At 41.3% G+C, this 18,873-nt stretch overlaps 1 protein-coding gene across 6 annotated transcripts in view; it reads left to right on the forward strand.

Annotated features, from left to right (window-relative positions):
* Positions 1 to 17,041, forward strand: part of grip1 (glutamate receptor interacting protein 1) — a 274,049-nt gene extending 257,008 nt beyond the window's left edge. For 3 of the 6 annotated variants that reach the window (XM_060889680.1, XM_060889678.1, XM_060889681.1), the window contains exons 17-24: positions 1,696 to 1,900; positions 2,129 to 2,268; positions 4,023 to 4,202; positions 7,806 to 7,971; positions 9,645 to 9,756; positions 11,429 to 11,662; positions 11,761 to 11,907; positions 14,268 to 17,041. In XM_060889680.1, the coding sequence (XP_060745663.1) occupies positions 1,696 to 1,900; positions 2,129 to 2,268; positions 4,023 to 4,202; positions 7,806 to 7,971; positions 9,645 to 9,756; positions 11,429 to 11,662; positions 11,761 to 11,907; positions 14,268 to 14,522 (1,439 nt within the window). In that variant the 3' untranslated portion in view covers positions 14,523 to 17,041. The other 3 variants (XM_060889683.1, XM_060889679.1, XM_060889682.1) reach the window with 3 other exon arrangements.
* Positions 17,042 to 18,873: the final 1,832 nt, after the last annotated feature.

Below are 18,873 nucleotides of genomic sequence, written 5' to 3' on the forward strand. Positions count from 1 at the left end.
TCTCTATACAGCATTTATGCTCTTGCCATCTAATCAAATGAACTGTTTCTTATTATTAATAAAGACTTGGTTGGATAAAGAAGGAAAGATATTCATTAAGAGCTGGTGAATCTAAATCATTAATGTTAAGATTATAAGCTATTTAGGAGGATTCATGTAATAAATAGATAATCAGGTCAATATAATATGGTTATCTAATATGGAATAAAGCCCCTAATGTGCCGCATTGAAGGACGAAGCTTTAACCCTTTTAATGAATATGTTGCAGAGTAGATTTTGTAACAGATATCTTTGATTTCTAGCCTCATTAGCCGACTGCATCTTCAATAAAGTCAAGGAAATATAACAAGGTTGTTTTAGAGACATGAACTTCTCAGAATCTTGGGGTTTTTTTTTTTTGGTTTTTTTTTGCAGCATACGTTTTATTTTCAGAAAGGAATGACACAGAACAGGGAACCAGGTTTCCTCATTTCTTTCCTGCAGGGTAATGAATAGTTAATAATCACCAGTGTGACATTTGAGTGCTGTCTTATAACTCCTGATTAATGTGAAGTGGGTCATCGGGGGGACCGTTTTCAGTTCATCACCGTAAACATGACGAGTTTCCTGTTGAGCCTAACACAGTAATTGAATATGTACTTCCCTCTATCATGGAGAGAACACACACATACACACACGCACACAAACACACACATCCTGCTGTGTTTTTTCTGAATTTAGCGGTGTAGTTGGACTCTAGAGGTGCTATGAGATTTTTCTTCTTCATTAGTATGGCTGAGAGGCTGCAAGATAAAACGAACGGCCCAGGGGAAGTCTACAAGAGTCTCTCTCTCTCTCTCTCTCTCTCTCTCTCTCTCTCTTTCTTTTATCTCTCTCTCTCTGTCCTTTCTGCTGAGGCCAAATTTGCAGGTTGGCAATTTGTGACCTTTGTGATTGACAGAGTGTGTTATGTGTGCTCGGGAGCCTGTGTGGAGGATGGACGACGCTTCACTCTTCCTCCACATCACTCTCTTTCCCTCGATTCATGTTTAAGACTATTCAGTGTTTGCCTGGAAGCTAAGCATTAGGGATTATCGTATAGCCCTATTAGTGCTAGAACCTGACTGCTTTCTGAATGAATGGGAAAATGATCATAGGCTTTTAGGATAACCTCTAATTCTAGATTTAAAAATATTTAGCTCTGTAAGAATCACTCAGCACCAGTGCTATGCAGAAGAGATTTAGTGTTCAGTAATGAAAGTCTTTGCCTGTCTTTGACATTTCTGGGCCTCGAGGAAAAAGGTTTAATTTAGAGCATCCTGCCTTGTACACACATTTCCTCTGTCAAGATCCATAATTCTCCATAACTGACATTGCTAGTCTCCTGAAGCTAGTGATGGACGTTCTTGTATATTCCTGTTAATTTTCTTCTTTTTTTTGTCTTTCGACACCACCGAACATTTTGAGGCATCCCCTTCAATCCAAATTTTATATTCTACAGTTTCCAAATCATTCTTTCAAGTGCCCTTTCCTTTTTTTTCCGCTTCCCATTTTGCATCTGCAACCTCTGGATCCCTTTTGAATTCATTTCCCTGTTCATCAACCCTCAAACCTGCTCTTCTTCCCTCCCTGCCTTCCTCCCTTCCTTTTCTCTTTCACTCTCTCTGTCCGGTGTTGTGAGGGCTGTCTTCGTTCTGCTTTCTGCCCCTCTGTGAGGTGTCCTGCGTCTAGGCCATGTTGATATGGACGCCCGTGTGCTGTTGGCCTGTGTTGCAGACGAGCAGGAGAGCTCTGGTGCCATCATCTACACTGTGGAGCTGAAGCGCTACGGGGGCCCGCTGGGCATCACCATCTCAGGCACCGAGGAGCCCTTCGACCCCATAATCATCTCCAGCCTCACCAAGTGCGGCCTGGCTGAGAGGTACTGCTGCTTAACACCCCCTTACTCTACACCACAGCTCTGAGTTCACTCTCAGACATGTTGTATAAGCTGATACTGGACTGATACTGATCTATCAAAAAAAATCTGGATAAGCCACATAGTAAAAAGGAGGAGAACGGTGCATTAGATTAAAAGTCTAACCACTTGTGCTCTGAAAGTGTTCACTGAAATTATGCAAACGTTGATCAACTTGTTTGCGGTGTACAGGACCGGGGCGATCCATGTCGGGGATCGTATCCTGGCCATTAACAATAACAGTCTGAAGGGGAAACCGCTGAGTGAAGCTATACACCTGCTTCAGATGGCTGGAGAGTCTGTTACACTGAAGATCAAGAAACAGGGAGAATGTGAGTAGTGGATCAATCACACTGAGAGTACATGTACTTTAGAGTGCAAACAGTGCATTATCTCTCTCTGTCTCTCTCTCTCTCTCTGTCTCTCTCTGTCTCTCTCTGTCTCTCTCTCTCTCTCTGTCTCTCTCTGTCTCTCTCTGTCTCTCTCTCTATCTCTCTCTGTCTCTCTCTCTATCTCTCTCTGTCTCTCTCTCTCTGTCTCTCTCTCTCTCTCTCTATCTCTCTCTGTCTCTCTCTCTCTCTCTGTCTCTCTCTCTCTCTCTCTCTCTCTGTCTCTCTCTCTCTGCCTCACTCTGTCTCTCTCTCTATGTATCTCTCTCTCTATCTATCTCTCCCTCTCTCTCTCTCTCTCTCTCTCTCTCTCTCTCTCTCTCTCTGTCTCTCTCTCTCTGCCTCATTCTATCTCTCTCTATCTATCTCTCCCACTCTCTCTCTCCCACTCTCTCTCTCTCTCTCTCTCTCTCTCTCTCTCTCTCTCTCTCTCTCTCTCTCTATCTCTCCCTCTCTCTCTATCTATCTCTCCCACTCTCTCTCTCCCACTCTCTCTCTCCCACTCTCTCTCTCACTCTGTCTCTCTCTGTCTCTCTCTCCCTCTCTCTCTCTCTCTCTCTGTCTCTCTCTATCTATCTCAATCTATCTCTCTCTATCTCTCTCTATCTGTCTCTCTGTCTCCCTCTCTCTCTCTCTCTCTCTCTCTCTCTCTCTCTCTATCTATCTATCTATCTATCTCTCTCTATTTATCTCTCTCTCTATCTGTCTCTCTGTCTCCCTCTCTCTCTGTCTCACGCTCTCTCTCTCTCTCTCTCTCTCTCTCTCTCTCTCTCTCTCTCTCTCTCTCTCTCTCTCTCTCTCTCTCTATCTCTCCCTCTCTCTCTATCTATCTCTCCCACTCTCTCTCTCCCACTCTCTCTCTCCCACTCTCTCTCTCCCACTCTCTCTCTCACTCTGTCTCTCTCTGTCTCTCTCTCCCTCTCTCTCTCTCTCTCTATCTATCTCAATCTATCTCTCTCTATCTCTCTCTATCTGTCTCTCTGTCTCCCTCTCTCTCTCTCTCTCTCTCTATCTATCTATCTCTCTCTATTTATCTCTCTCTCTATCTGTCTCTCTGTCTCCCTCTCTCTCTGTCTCACGCTCTCTCTCTCGCTCTCTCTCTCTCTCTCCATCTCTCACTCTCTTGCAGTGTATAAATTCGACATAATAAGAGAAAATATAATGTTAAAATAAAACAGAATGCTTCACCCAGCGTATAGGTTACTTATTTTTTGTCATTTGTCTGCATCTTAACATGCACACGTACATGAGAACCTCCATCCTATAACCGAAACCCTGCTATTTGTGGAATATTATTTCTGTTACAATTTGCAGTAAAGGCGGAGGTTTATGAGGAGAAAATAATGAGCTTGTGTTGTTTGAATTTTGTAATCATGCTGCTGCAATATGAAGCTCAGGTTTTATTTGGTCCAAATCAGCAAACCTTAAAACAAAACCTTATTCTGACATAAAATCTTTGTTTTAAACCAGTGAGCTTTTCTGATTTCTGAGTTCAGAATGTTCAAATGAGTCACATATGGCTCAGAGTGCGTCCATGAGTCACTGGATGAGCACTGATTTGTGGCTCTGAGGGAAAAATGTCTTTTACTGTTTTCTATTTAGAATAATACATTAAGCCTGGCACCCCTTAGGCTCAGTTTTTGTATTATTTGTGTGTGTGTGTGTGTGTGTGTGTGTGTTTGTGTGTGTGTACACAGTGGCAAGTCCTAAGCAGCCATCAGTGACCGGGCGTCTGGGTGAACTGAGTGATGCGGAGGATGAGAATCAGCAGAAGACAGGGAAGCTTTCAGACATCTACTCCTCCACCATCCCCAGCGTGGACAGTGCCGTCGAGTCCTGGGACGGCTCGGCTATCGATGCCTCCTTCAGCCCTCAGGGTGGGTGTGGATATGAGTGTGGAGTGTATGTTGGAATGAGAGGCTTTATCTTTTTCATGTGTTCACATATGCTGTGTTTGTCCCTGGCATGTTGTTCCTATTTGGTGTGGGCAGCAGACACACGTGAGTGAATGTGGACCAAAACAGCTGCTAAAGACTATCAGTTTTTCTCTGCCAACAGTCTAATAGGCAGGAATTAAATTAATTTAGTTCTTTAAATTAGTTTTATTTTTCTCAATGGAAACTGCAGCTTTAGTTTGTTTCTGGAGTTTAAACGAGCAGGTTTTGTTTTTAGAGCTCTCTGCTGGTGAAGCACAGTAGCACTGTAAACTCTGGCAAAGCTTCTGCTTCTCCTTTAACTTCTCCTTTCTCCTTTAACCTCTGTTCTGGGTTAAAACTACATGTGCCCTCTGAGTGTCTGAGTTAATCGAAGTAGCGGCTGACTGAGATCAGGCTTTTTCAGCCCAGAAGAAATGTGAAAACAAAGACTGAAATGAAGCCATGGAAAGAGAACCACCTCTAAGCTTTAACAGTAATTCTAACAGAAGGATTTTGTCAGGTCTAAGAAAGAAAGATCAAATATCTTCTTGAAATGAAAGAAGGTTATGTGTTTTGTGCACTCGAGCAAGGACAGAACTTTGCTCGCGCTCTCTCGCTCGCTCTTTCTCTCTCTATTTCTTTTATTTTTTGGGGGGGATAAAATTGAGTCATCAGTGTGAATCTCAGTAGACTTCCTAATGGAGTCTGTGCAGCTTGTGCCATTTTACAGTTATATCTGCAGCCCTGTAATGCACGGTTACATCACCTGATCCCTTCCCACGCATAATATAGGATTGTGTACAGAGTCATTGGGTCAGTAGTAAATTTAAAGATGTTCCAAATCATATACAGTACTCTGTTATTACAGTTTTATAAGTTCCTTCTTCACGTCTGCCATTGTAGGTTTAAATTTACTTAATAACTTACTATTTAGCTAACTTACTAAATGTCTGCTACTGTGTGCGATAATACACAAAACTGTTAGGAGCCCCGAAATCAGTAATGAATATAATTTGCCCTTTTTTTCCACTGATATTCAGTGTCCTCCTGATCAAGTCTAATCATTTGTCCTAAACAGGATAGCAAGAAATTGGAGAAAAGTATAGCAGGAGTTATTACACCCACAGAGAGAGCTGTATTTATGCTCTACTAAACATGGTATGTCAGTCAAGTGATGATTGCAATTAAATGTATAATTTAATAACGCATAAAGCTTTGATCGCTAATTAGTTTCAGGGTTCATGTGTAGACTTATCGCTGACAATACATGCTTCAATCATCAGTTCTGCCAGAGACATTAGTTTAGTGCATATTATTTGATTCAGGGAGAAAAAAATATTGAAACTACACAGAGGGAATATAATAGCCAAGCCGGTCTAATTTGTTCAGGGACATTGTTAAAGGTGTGCTGCTGCTTGAGCAGGTCTACTCTTTCATTGATATCCATGAGCCGTTCGAGCCAGACCCCATCGTCACGCTCTTTTCACCTCCCACAGAGGGCTTAACCTTCCTCTTAATGATCGAGTGTCGCTTTCAATCAATTCACACTTAGAGAGATCATAAATCTCATCTTGTCTTGCTGGCACACACCTCCTCAAGGCTGACTGCTCGCTATCTCTCTCACACTTTCTCTATCTCGTTAAAAATAAGAGTCTTTAGTTCTTTTAGTTGACTTACTTTTGTTTTAAAGATTCATACAGAGCACATTTCCATTACTGCAGCACCCACATTCCTGCATCTAAATGGAAGCATTTATCAAAAGTGGTACTGATACCATATACAGTAAGTAACCTACTTAGTCTTACACAATCAGGGACAATCACACCTTTTTCTTCTCTGTTTATCTTAGTTGGTTGCTGCTGTGTGCTGCTAGCAATGACTGCCTCGTGCTGAATTTTATATTGATGCGGATTAAACAGTATATTTAGTATTGTGCGTGATGGCACTGCATGCAAGGTGACATACAGTAAATTGCCCCAAGGTGCAAGCAAAATGAGCAGCAAAGTGTGCAAGCAAAGTGAGCAGAAAAGAAGTGTGCATGCTTTAGTGATCAGTGCTCGACATGCAACAGTTTTTCTGTACTCTCGCTTTACTGGTCCATGCTCAGGGAAAATGTTTGTGTGCACACGGTTTATGACGCCATGCTATTATTTTTTTAATAACAATGCCAGAAGATTCTTTCAGTTTTTTTTTATCTTGTAAGAAAATGCTGTAAAGTCTATTTTGCGTGGCTTTGAAGATAAGTTGTGAAGTACGACGTTTTCTGTTTATTAGTGCAGCAAAAATACTCTAGGCTGTTGAGACATAGCATCACTTTGTATCAGATGTTGGTATCAGGGCATTTTTTTTATGAGTATGAGCAAACAAGAAACATCATCCCTGCTAAAAATGCATACAAGAAATAGGACTGTGTTAAAAATGTGTAAAAAAAAAAAAAAAACCTGTTAAAGCTGTAGGATAGGGAAGTTAGCCTCTATTTGTTTAGCCACCTAGTAGACACCCGTGTCAAGGAAAAATAATTGACTAAAAAAACACAGGCTCTGTTTCAAACTTAAGCCCCTAAGTAATACAAGGGACAGCTAAAGTGTAGTGGGCGTAAAGAAAGGTAGGTTCTTGAGTGTATGAGAGGCAGAAGAGAGATCGACTCATACACCTTCATTGTGTGAGGTTGGGTTCTGAGGCTCAGCAGGGTTCTAAACACACACTGAAGCAGCAAAGTTCTCACTGAAGCAGCAAAGACATTAGAGAAGAACTTCCCATGCACTGCAAAGTGTAGGTCAGTCTGAGCTAGGGTGTGAACTTGTGGAGCTCTTCACTGCGTAAAATGCAAAGACAAGTGGGCGTCATTTGGTATGACCTTAGCAGTGTGGTCACATACTTTTGGAGGTTATAAACCAGATGGACAGAAGCATCCACAATGCTGGAATCAGAAAATATCTGAGCATGAGCAGACACTATAGTCAGAAAATGTTGTGTTCTTCAGAGTCAGTGGGTCGGTGTGATGTGATTTGAGAAGTAAAGTGTGTCATCTGAAATTACAATAAGATTCTTTTTCAGCTCTGTGTGCCAGATAGACAGTGAGGGCTTCGATGGGGATTGACAGGTTCTGCAGAATCTGCATTCCGTTTTGTCAAGCTTGATTTTTGGATCTTTCATCAAGGATGAGATGTCAGAAATCTAGGCAGATCTCTCCGGACGTGGATGGAGGAATGAGAAGCAGTGCAGCTTGATCACTGAGCTCAGTAATTTCGTATTGTGTGTGATGTACATCGTCTTATATTTGAATGGAACCATGAAGAACAGTCACAGGTCAAAACCAGGAAATATATTAAAAACAAGGACATGGAAGATTAGCAATGAGGCAAATGGAAAATAAGGTTTGGCAATTAAAGTGATATGGACAGGACCAAAAAAAAAAAAAAGCATGGTTTTGCTGGAGACATGAAACACAGCATGGAGCTCAAGGCTGTGACAGTGATAATCCCATGAATTCAATTCTTGGCAATTCAGTATACAGTCCCCAAAGTATGCAAAATAATGTGTGTGTGTGTGTGTGTGTTCTAGCCCCAACAGGCTTCCAAGCATCAGGCTACAGTTTTCACAGTCACGAATGGAGGAACGCCAAAGTGAGTCGTGGCAGTGTATCTCCAGGCAGCAGCCATCAGAAGAGCACCATCCTGCAGGATCTAGGCCTCAGTGATGATGAATGGGACAAACCCACTGCTAGCGGGTACCTACACACACTATACCCTATTACACTGAGCAAGGGAACACTTTAGAATCTGAATCTAATGACAATATTTCACTTGCTTTGTATTCATAGTTTTTGGTAATATAATCAGGTACACCTACCACATTGGGCACTTGGGCAGGCTGCACAGTGGGTAGGTATAAAATAACCAACCGTATCCCACCCATCAGTGGAGAAGGACTACAGTAGGACCACCAGTGACTAGATATTTAACAATAAACAGCACTACATTTTTTTTTGTATCAGATAAACTCATACCAGCACCACACACACTACCATGTCATCTATCATGTCGGAGTCACTGCTGTATTGAGCATGATGCACCACCTATATAATACCTGCTCACTAGTGGTCACTGTTAGAGGGATACTGGGCTGGGCTACAATCTGGGCTGAATCTGGGCTACAATCAGTAAATGTGCACCTATGTGGTAGATTTACCTGATCGTGAATTTAGGTACTGACCACATTAAGTCATATTGTACCTTATTGTAACATTGTAATTGTAATCATGATTCTGCTGAGAGTTTAGATAATAATAGATGAGAAAAAAATGTGTATCACTCGTGTTCTTTTGCTAACTCATTAACACAGAAAAGCACAAAGAAAGGCGTAATTATAGAACTAGTCTGTGCTTCCTGGTAGTAAATTTCCCCACCACAGGATTACAAAGAGATGTTTACTGTAGTAGTCGTTAACGATGGATCAGTTTAAATAAACATCATCACTAATGTTATACCGAGCATAGTTATAGAGTATGGGGCAGAGTATGTCTTAAATAATGTCACTGCATGAGAAGATTACAGTTTCATTTTGGTATGTTGTTCTTTGTGTCATTTTTAAAGCAGGTGTTCGTTAAGTTAACGTCCTTAGTGTTGTTTTTGGCACTTTCATAAAAGTGCATTGTAAGTGCATGTGTTAAGTGCGGTTCAGCAAACATTCGGTGTACTAATTCATATACTTGTTATGCAACTTGTAGAGTTTGAATAGAAGAAATGTCACAGGGTGTATAGTTTACAAACAAAGCATGAAAAGCGCTTCAAAAGCTGTTGAAGTTAATAGTGTTAGTAAATGCACCCATTTTTAGTATTTAGCTGTAAAATCTCTTCTATAGATTTCATCTGAATAGAAATCTTATGAATGTACCAGTGAATGTCATTTCATAAAGGATCTTTTAAAGCAAAAATAGCTTTCGCTTTGTGGTGAGACACAAAGCTTCTGAGCTACACTGGCTGCTGCTCTGGGCAGGAGACTGCTTTTTGTTACTGTTTCACATGACCTTGTTGATTGAAGCGTCTCTCCATTACCTGTCTGCAGAGCCGCCACGCTGCCCACTGGCCTTATTTCAGACAGCAGGTGAGGCTCAATGCCATGCGCCCCATTTTCCAAACCCAGCGTGGCCGCTCACCCCATGCCCCCAGGCCACGCGGCCCTTCATGGGTATCACAGCCTGGCATTGCGTCACCATTTCTGTGTCCAGCCACACCGGACAGTGTGTCCCATTCCTTTTCCGAGCCACACCTTCACCACCAGTGCCTGCACAGCCCCATTGGTCGTGTTCTGTGCTCATACCTGTGGTGCCTGCCTGCTCGTTTGCTGCTGTAGTCCCAGCATGGGTGGAGTGTTGAAACTGCCTTTGCTTGTCATTGTCAGGTTCACCGTGGGTCACGATGGCACAGAGCCGGATCAGGAAGAGAACTTTTGGTCTCAGGCACTGGAGGACTTGGAGACTTGCGGCCAGTCCGGGATCCTCCGCGAACTTGAGGTAACACAATAGCAGCACTTATTCATACAACCAAAATTCATTTCATCCCCTAACTGTGACCATTCCCAGGTTTTAACGTACCCATGCACTTTTTACAGCGTCCCACCCTTCCTCCATACACCCCTCCCCCACCCCCGTCTACAGACGCACGCTGTCATATCTTTGGTTTTGTGTAACTGCTCCTTCTCTTTCCAGGACAAGCCAAACAGGCTTCTGACTAAGAGAAACCTGGCCGTCTTGGTACCCCCTTTCCTTTTTTGGGCTTCCTCTCTGCTTGTAGCACTGGCATCCTGGAGCTCTCCCTGTGCTGTGTGGCTCAGAGTCTCACGCTTGCTTAAGCCTGGGGGGAGGGAGGGAGGTTGGGACGGCAGGGAAGGGTCCATAACACACAACCATTACAAACCATTACAAATCCTAGGGGTGCATTTAAAAGATATGTACAACTAAGAAATGCCAAACCTTAATACAAGTTAAACTGAGGGACTCTTCCTCCTGCTGGTAGATTATTTAGTTTTTCATTTAGATATTAAATGCATTATTAAATCACTTTGGCCTTGCATTACACTGAATTAACATTCTGTATGGTTAATTCTTACTGAATTAGAAATGCAACTAATTTTAGATCTAATTTTGCAGGTATTTTGAAGCCACATGCAGCTCGTGACATAAAGAGAAGGCTAACTTTTACACGTAGTTAGCTACAAGCCTCAGTGCTCTTTAGTAACCCAGAAAAATTATTATTATAACAAACCAAATGTACCCTTGGGCACAAATCTGACTTGATTAAGTGTAAGCACCTTTACGTATTGCTGTTGTGTACCAATGTATTACAAAAGCAAGCGCAAAAAACCCCAACAAACGCAAGAACAAAACAAACAGCTTACAAGGATAAAACCACCATGTCATCTGGAGTGAACAAATTCTGTTTTTGTGTAAAAATGCATGACTAGTTGTTTGTTGACTGTTTTGATTAAAAAAAAATGCATCACCTTGGTGAGATGGAGAGCTCAGTCTTGCACTGACATCCATCATTAACCAGGACTCTCCTTTCAGTACAGTTTGGGTGAAAATCACTCAGAACTGTCCAATGATGCAGGTCTGGAGAAATGGGCATGTGGGCTCGTGCAAAGCATGATGGGAGAGCCCCTGCAAGGCTTTTTTATTTTTTTATTTTGTGACTTTCAGTCTTGTTTAACCATACATCCTTTAACCAGGCTTTGTCAAACACCACCACCAAACATTGTGATTGGAAATCCATCTGAGTTGTAAACTGTGTGTGATTTTTCAATGCCATGGCTTTCCATGGTGGAACTCTTCCAGACTGTACTCTGTGTTTGTGTTTAGTCACCTACGATGCATGATAGCAAGAGTGTTTGTGCATTGATATAGTGATGAATGATTTCACTAAAGCAAGCAGATGGTTTATAAATGTTTTTTGCAACTGTTTTTGTGTGTCTAACAATCTCTTTTGTCAAAAGAGAGCTCGATTCAGCAGCAGCCCACTACTGAGTGTCTGTGTAATAACAATTTACTACAATTTAAATGATGTACAGTAGAATCAGTAGAGGGTGTAACGTATATTCAAGGAGCCCTGAGTTCCTTGTAGCTTTCAGAATGTGTATTGAATCTCACTGTGTCATTCTCTCTGTACTCCCCACCCACTGCACTATAGGCCACCATAATGTCTGGCAGTACACTGAGTCTGAACCATGACCCGGCGCCAGCACGGTGCCAACTGGGGAGGCAGGCCAGCTTCCAGGAACGTGGTAGCAACAGGTCGCAGTATAACCAGGGCAACCGTAGTAACACACTTCCCAGCGACAGTGGACGCAAAGCCTTCGCCATGAGGAAGATGCAACAAGAGATCAAAGACATTGTGTCCCCAAACCCTGTGGAGCTACACAAGGTAGTCATATCTATTAATACAACACCACAATCGCTAATACTCCACAGATAACGAAGCCTTCTACTGCATTACAAGTTCATTCCTTCTGTGCACTGCAGGTGAGTCTGAATAAAGAGTCAGACCTGGAGGACTTTGGCTTCAGTGTGTCTGATGGACTCCTGGAGAAGGGGGTCTACGTCAATAACATTCGCCCAGGTGGGCCTGCTGAGTTGGCGGGGCTCAAACCCTATGACAGGCTGTTACAGGTAGGCCATCGTAGTCCATTGAAGGTGTTAAAGATCCAGTGGTTGTCACTGTAGGTCAGTTCAGGCATCCAAGAGATGGACACTAATATAGATTCTTCTCCGAGCAGCAGGGCCCAGTAACAAAATCAGAATGCAGGACTGTTTATCAGCATTCATTAATGAGTCTGGTTATTTTTTTTGTCAATAAGCATGGGCAAGTCCACCTAATCAACATCCACTAAAAACACCTTTGACTAACATTAGAGATGATTAACCACAGTGGGTTTTCAGCAAACATAATGAGAGTATCTTATTTCCTCCCACAAACTATTACAAATAAAATATTTGCATTTAAAATGTATGGCATTTGGCAAACACTTTTCCAGAAGAAAAAACTCTATAAAAACTTTTACAAGCAGTGCTGTGGACAATTTTTAGCCTAGTGACTATATACATTTGTTCTTCAACTGGAAAATCGATGCATCAAAGTATGTATAGATTACTGCTCAGATTACATGCTTGAAGATTCTGAAGCTTGTGACCAGAAAAGTGCACAAAAGATATCTAATGCTCTTTATTGTTTTTTCTCTTTATACCGAGGCCGAGACCGTCCTTCACATAATGCTGACATACTAACTTTGTAAAGTGAACCGATGCTTATGACTTTTCTGGTTTCTAAGGATTATGTTGTTGTATCTTAAAGGCCATTTTACACGATGCATGTGGGGCACTAAGTACTGTGTACAACACCATAATGATATATCTTAAGGTAGGACACAAACAAAGTGGATAGGAAGTCATTTGGTATTGGCCCGAAGTATAAGTAGGCAGATAAATTATGGTGAGAAACGTAAAATTGAAGCTGAAATCTAGGTGAAATAAACTTCACTGTGCTATTTAACGTACTGGTACCTTATTATTAAGCACACCAGATAAAGGACCGGTAGTGTAGGGACTCCACTCGGAAATATTACTCAGGACGAGTCTGTGATAAATGAGTTTGTCTAGTCAAGTGTCTGCACCATTTTTAGCTCCAACACTATGAATCGACTCAGTTTGGCTCAGATCACATTTAACCTAAATTCAGAACGAGTGCTTTAGTTATGGTGTGTGGCTGTGGAGGAGATGATGACATTTGCCAAGCCAAGTTTCACCCTCCAGGTTGAAAACACTGTCAGTGTTAAGCCTCTCATGGCCTGGGGTTATTATCTTTAATCTGATTGAATGCCAAACATTGTTTTGCACAGCAGTGTTTACACAATGTAAGAAAGAAAAGCAAGGGACATAATGCAGTGGACTGGTGAACAATGGATCTTTCCCATGTTAGCCGAAACACCAAAGGTCTCATTAGCATAGTGCTCTGATTTACCTTTTAAGTGTAAAAACTGAGTGAAATACAATTGAGGCTATTGAATTAGAACTTTTTCCTCCATCAGCAGCCTTGAGAAATGTGTAAATGTTGTTATTCATTTTATAAATGTCACAGTAATTCATACTTATGAACAGTATATAGAATAGGTCATTTCAGCCATACACCTTCAGCATATTCTTTGCTGGTAATAAAACTGTATTCAAGCAAATAGGGAACAGTGTTGACGTCAAACAAAACGATAAGAGATACCAGTGAAAAATATTAGTTAATAATGATAAAAGTTCATAAATAACAACCAATAAAAATGTCTAAAAGGATCATTAGGAAATCAGCTAGAGGACCAGAGGCAAATCACTAAAGAAACCTGTAATACTATGCAGGAATCTAGAAAACAGTATAACGCACCAATAAGTCATAGCAGTGGTGCTAATCACCTCCACATTTTCTTTATTGACTTTAAATCCTTGACTATATCTGGCTGGATTTCCCTTCCATTGTAATGGACACATACTAATGCTAACATCCTGCTTGGTGCTTTGTACACAGTGATTGTCTTTGTTTAAAATGGCCTTGTGTATATCTTGGCCTCCGGATATTGAGAGGCCTTACTTTTGCTTGCGGCTACTGACATGTCTTGGCTTTTCAGTAGACCTAGAGTTATTCTGTTACCAAGAAATTATCCCAGCCATTAGAAATCTTAATGTGATTGGTTGATCTCAATGGCACTCTATATAAGACCTTTTATACAGTTTTTGGTCGTATCTCCAAAGACAGTAGGAAGTAAAAATCAAACAAGTGAATATTTTTAATATGGCATTTCACCACTATATACATTTTTCGCTCCAGCCTAAAATTAACAATGAATATACTGACCATATTTTTATACAGAGTTTATATAGAACAACATAGAAATGAACCAACCAGGTTACTTTTTAACCTCCGGAAATTGATCGTTCTATCACATCCTCGTTAGTGGTGACTGATACAGCATGAACTCTGTCTGTTCCAGATCAACCATGTCCGAACTAGAGACTTTGACTGCTGCTTGGTGGTTCCTCTGATTGCTGAATCAGGGAACAAGCTGGACCTGGTAATCAGCCGAAACCCAGCCTCAGCCTCGACCTCACCCTCAGAACTGAACCAGCTTCCCGGCGAGGAGCCTGTGGGCTGGACCGACCCAGCCGAGCCCCTCCCTCAGGAGGTGGCCCAACAGAACTCCAGGCTAGTGGGGTCAGAGGGCAGAGACCCCAACAAGACCTTATAGCAGAAACCCATCCCTCCGTCCCCAGCACAGGCTCAAGTGCTCCTCATGGTGCTAAGTGAACTCCTCTCAACACACACCACCCCCCTGCTGGAGTGAGCTGGAGCTCTTCTGGCATATAGCACACACAGTCTCTTCCCTGAGCCACAGCATGAGCCACACACTGAGAGGGGTCATCCCTACACCTGCTGCCTGTGTGTTTACTCCTGTGAAAATGACACTGGTGATTACGGAAGGAGATCATACTGACCTCAAGATCTCAAGAACTGATCCAGTGCCATCCCTTGTTTTTATTGCCAATAAACATTTTAATGGGGGAAAAAAAAACTAAGCAAAAGAAGCAAATGGAATCTTTAAGACGTTTACACATGATTATGGACTGGCCGCTGTGTGTGTGTGTGTGTGTGTGTGTGTGTGTGTGTGTGTGTATGTGTTTGAGTAAACAGGATTTCCTCCTGTGAGTCCCGGGCCAGAGCAATCTCCACATTCTGTATTCTGTTTGTTCTAACTTCAGCTGTTCTCCTGGTCTCCTCCATCTTGCCTCTTGCTCCTTTCTTTTGTATGTGTGTGTATGTGTCATGTGGATCTCCCTGTAATTCCTCACAAAGTGATGCCACGTGATGTCTCACTCAGCAGGAAAATCACTCAGCACGATCTCAGCAACGTGAACCCGAATTTCCCAAAATGGTAAAACGCTAGTCAGCCCCGGCGGGTTGGGTGGCACAATGCATGAGACCTTTTGTGAACTATTTTATAATGGTAGAAGTTTGATTGTACAGAACAAAAAAAGCACTCAAAAAAGAACAAAACTTCATTAAAAAGGTCATCATTTGATTCCTGGGATAAATCCATCCAAATGGTTGAACCTTAATGTCATATTGAATTATAATCATTTCACCATGACATTAAAGATGCACCTTAGCTTAGAACTGGACAGAAGTCTATTTTTATTCGTCAAGGCAAATGGTTTATACTGTAAATGAGCAAGTGTGACGAGCTTGAGTGATGGAAAAGATGCATTAAGCAATCAGCTTGCCTTACTAGAACGAAGATGATTGGGTAGAGAGGGTGTGTTTTGGTTTCTTTAAGTGTGTGGTGCAGGAAGAACGTTAACCCCCCAGGCTTTGTGTTGCTTTTTAGGAAATGTCTATCGCTAGCACAAAGCAGAGAGACCAAATATCTTGTTCAATTGTCCCCAATTCACCTCCTCTCATGCCTGTTCTGGACAATAGAGAGCGGGATCGGTGTCTATGGGCCTTGAAGTGTTGCTTAGATCAGTCCCACATCAGCCAGACACATTTCAAGGCAACACAATGTGTCAGCATAAATACAGAAATCTTCATTCCGAACGTGCGTTTTCAGCTGTTTGGAGAATCTTTTTAACCACCACTCTAATATTTAAAAAAAAAAAATACAAAAAAAAAAAAAAAAAAGCATGAAGTTGAGTGACACGAGAAGCCCGACAACAACTTCTAGTCTATAGTCCTCCCTTGTTTAAGTGAATATGAACTTATACTAATCTACTGTATGTGGTACTGGTATGGTTTTCTATGTTAAATGTGTTTTTTTTTTCCCAGAGGGCATTAGCCCAAACGGTGTACAAACTATTTGTAAAGAGAAACGAACAAAAAAAAAAAAAAAAAGACAGTGGCACTCGAGTGTTAAATCATGTGAGGATGAGGTTCTGTGTGGCTGAACATTTCATATACCTATATTTAAAAAAAGCTGTAGCTCTATTTAGAAAAATAAAAAACATTAGAAAAGGTAAAACTACTGCTTAGAGCAGCACATACTTGTGTGAGTGTGAAATGTGGCTTGTCTGTGCTCACACACTCTTGACTACTCACTATTTAAAATGGCACATGAGCGGTCCAGTCGAAGTCCTGATCATACCGTCATCAGGGTGACGCTCCCCTGGCATTTCTTTACAGACTTTTTGATTCTGGAGCAACTGTGTTCTGTTTCTTCAGGTACGGGTTCATTCCCTGATCTCATGCACTGGATTTGAGATCTTCTGTTGTCCTTTTTGACATGTCACGAATTATATAAAATTCTACACCTGTCATTGTCAAGTGTTTCCTGTAAGCAGTGTGACATCCAGTACCCGGGGTTTTTGTGATGGTTTTCCCACTGTGTTACTGCAAGGAATCTGTAGTGACATGCACACGAATTTTATTGATGCCTAATATTTTGTTTTGTTTTGTTGGTTTTTTTGTTTTTTTGTTTAATTTTTTTTTCATGTGTAATCATTTTATGTGGATTTAAGCACTGCCAGTTAAAATAGTGGGTATCCATTTTCACTGTATGATGAATTAATGACACAATTTCACTGTTAGGTCCCTGAAATATTGTATTTTTATTTCTAATGGACAGGCATTATGAGCTGTAAAGTATTTTTGTACAAATTTAATACTTTGTTAGCATGATATTTATCGTCTATGTATAACTTTGGGGATTCCTACAGCTGTAAACCTTTATATGGCCAACGAAAAGAGAAACAATAAAAAGATATACAGAGTGGACTAATCCTGTGTGTGAAAAAAAAGTGTCCTGTTTAATGATTGGAGCTCTTTATTCTTCATGATTTTCTCTCGTTTTGCTCTTACAAAAGTATCCTGCTGGAATTTAAGCCCTTGTGAAAGGATTGTGCAAAATCCCATGGGTTACAGTCCACACGTATCTGCAGGATTTTGACATGAGTCCTGCACAAATGACCTGCATTTCCAATTGGGAATCGCATTGAGACAATTTTTTTTATATAGTAATAAAAGTAAAACTACTTTGGTTAAATTCTACATTTTGACCTTAATTACCTGCAGAGTCCAGTCCTGCAAGCCAAACCTGTAGCTTTCACTATTTCAAACTAAACTCTTGAAAAAACAATGTCCTAAGTCATGATGGTTCAGATGTGTGGACAGCCATTCAGACTGCAATTTTATGCCCGTTATAGAAGGCTCCATTACCATATGCTTAGCTGAAGGATCACATGAGTGTTGAGCAGTTAAGCAGTTAAAATGGACCAGCTGCCTATTTTTCTGTGAGAGTGTGAGTGGAAAAGGATTTCAGGCAGACAGAGTGGGTAGTCAGTCAAGTCAAGTCAAGAAGCTTTTATAGTCATTTCAATAATATATAACTGATGCAGTACATAGTGAAATGAGACAGTGTTTCTACAGGACTATGGTGCTACATAGAACAGCGCAGAGCTAAAGGCTTAAAGTAAGTTGTCCTAGTCACATAAAGTGCATCTTGTGTAACCGAGTGCAAACAGAGCGAGACAAACACACACTACAGGACAAATACACAAAATAGCACCGGCCAGTGTGTATACTGTATAATGTACAGTATATTGTGCTGAAATAAAGGGTTGTAAGCAAGGTGGTTCTTGCAAACATATATACACTTGTGTAATAGCAGATGTATTGAATGTGGTGTGCAATAGTGTCTTCACACAGTTGCAGGGTCCAGGTTCAATCCTAAACTCAGGTTACTGTGTTTCTCTGATCTCTGGTTTCCTCATACAACTGGCTTTACTAAATTGTGCCTAGATGTAAAGGACTGTGTGTGTGTGTTTGTGTTTGTGTGTGTTAGTTTGTGTGTGTGTTTGTGATTGTGTTTGTGTGTGTTTGTGTGTGTGTTAGTTTGTGTGTGTGTGTTTGTGATTGTGTTTGTTTGTGTTTGTGTGTTTGTGTATGTGTGTGTGTGTGATTGTGTTTGTGTGTGTGTTTGTTTGTGTGTTTGTGATTGTGTTTGTGTGATTGTGTTTGTGTGTGTGTGTGTGTTTTTGTATATATGTGTGTGTGTGTGTGTGTGTGTGTGTGTGTGTGTGTGTGTGTGTGTGTGTGTGTTTGTGTGTCAGCCCCTCACACCAGGCGTTCCTAGGGTCGACATTTTACAGGAATAAACAGGTTACTGAAGATGAACATGTTTAATCAAATCTTAAAAAAAAGAGAGAGAAACCTTTTGTGTCGCTTGACCACCTACTGTCCTTAGTAAATTGTGCCCCCTGGTGGTCATTTACAGCCCTCAGCCATTAAAAGCTGTGTATATTTGGCAAAACATAAAAGGTCGGAGTTGTAGAAATGGAGCTGAGATAAGGACCAGACCCAGACTATATGAGGAGCTCATAGGGGTTCCTGCCTGACTCCAGAAAGTGGTAATACAAGGAACCCGACAGTGTCTATATAAATCTACTTTCTGTGCATCTGTGAGAATCTTACAAATAATTGCAGCCAAACTGCAATATATTTTTGCTCACTTATTATTAATGAATCTTTTTTTAATGCTTGCAGTGTGTTAGTGGACAGGAGTGTGTGTGTGTGTGTGTCCTGTACACACCACTGTAAAGAGCCGCTTC

Source organism: Tachysurus vachellii, chromosome 16 (assembly GCF_030014155.1).
Source record: "Tachysurus vachellii isolate PV-2020 chromosome 16, HZAU_Pvac_v1, whole genome shotgun sequence".
NCBI classification, from domain to species: Eukaryota; Metazoa; Chordata; class Actinopteri; order Siluriformes; family Bagridae; genus Tachysurus; species Tachysurus vachellii.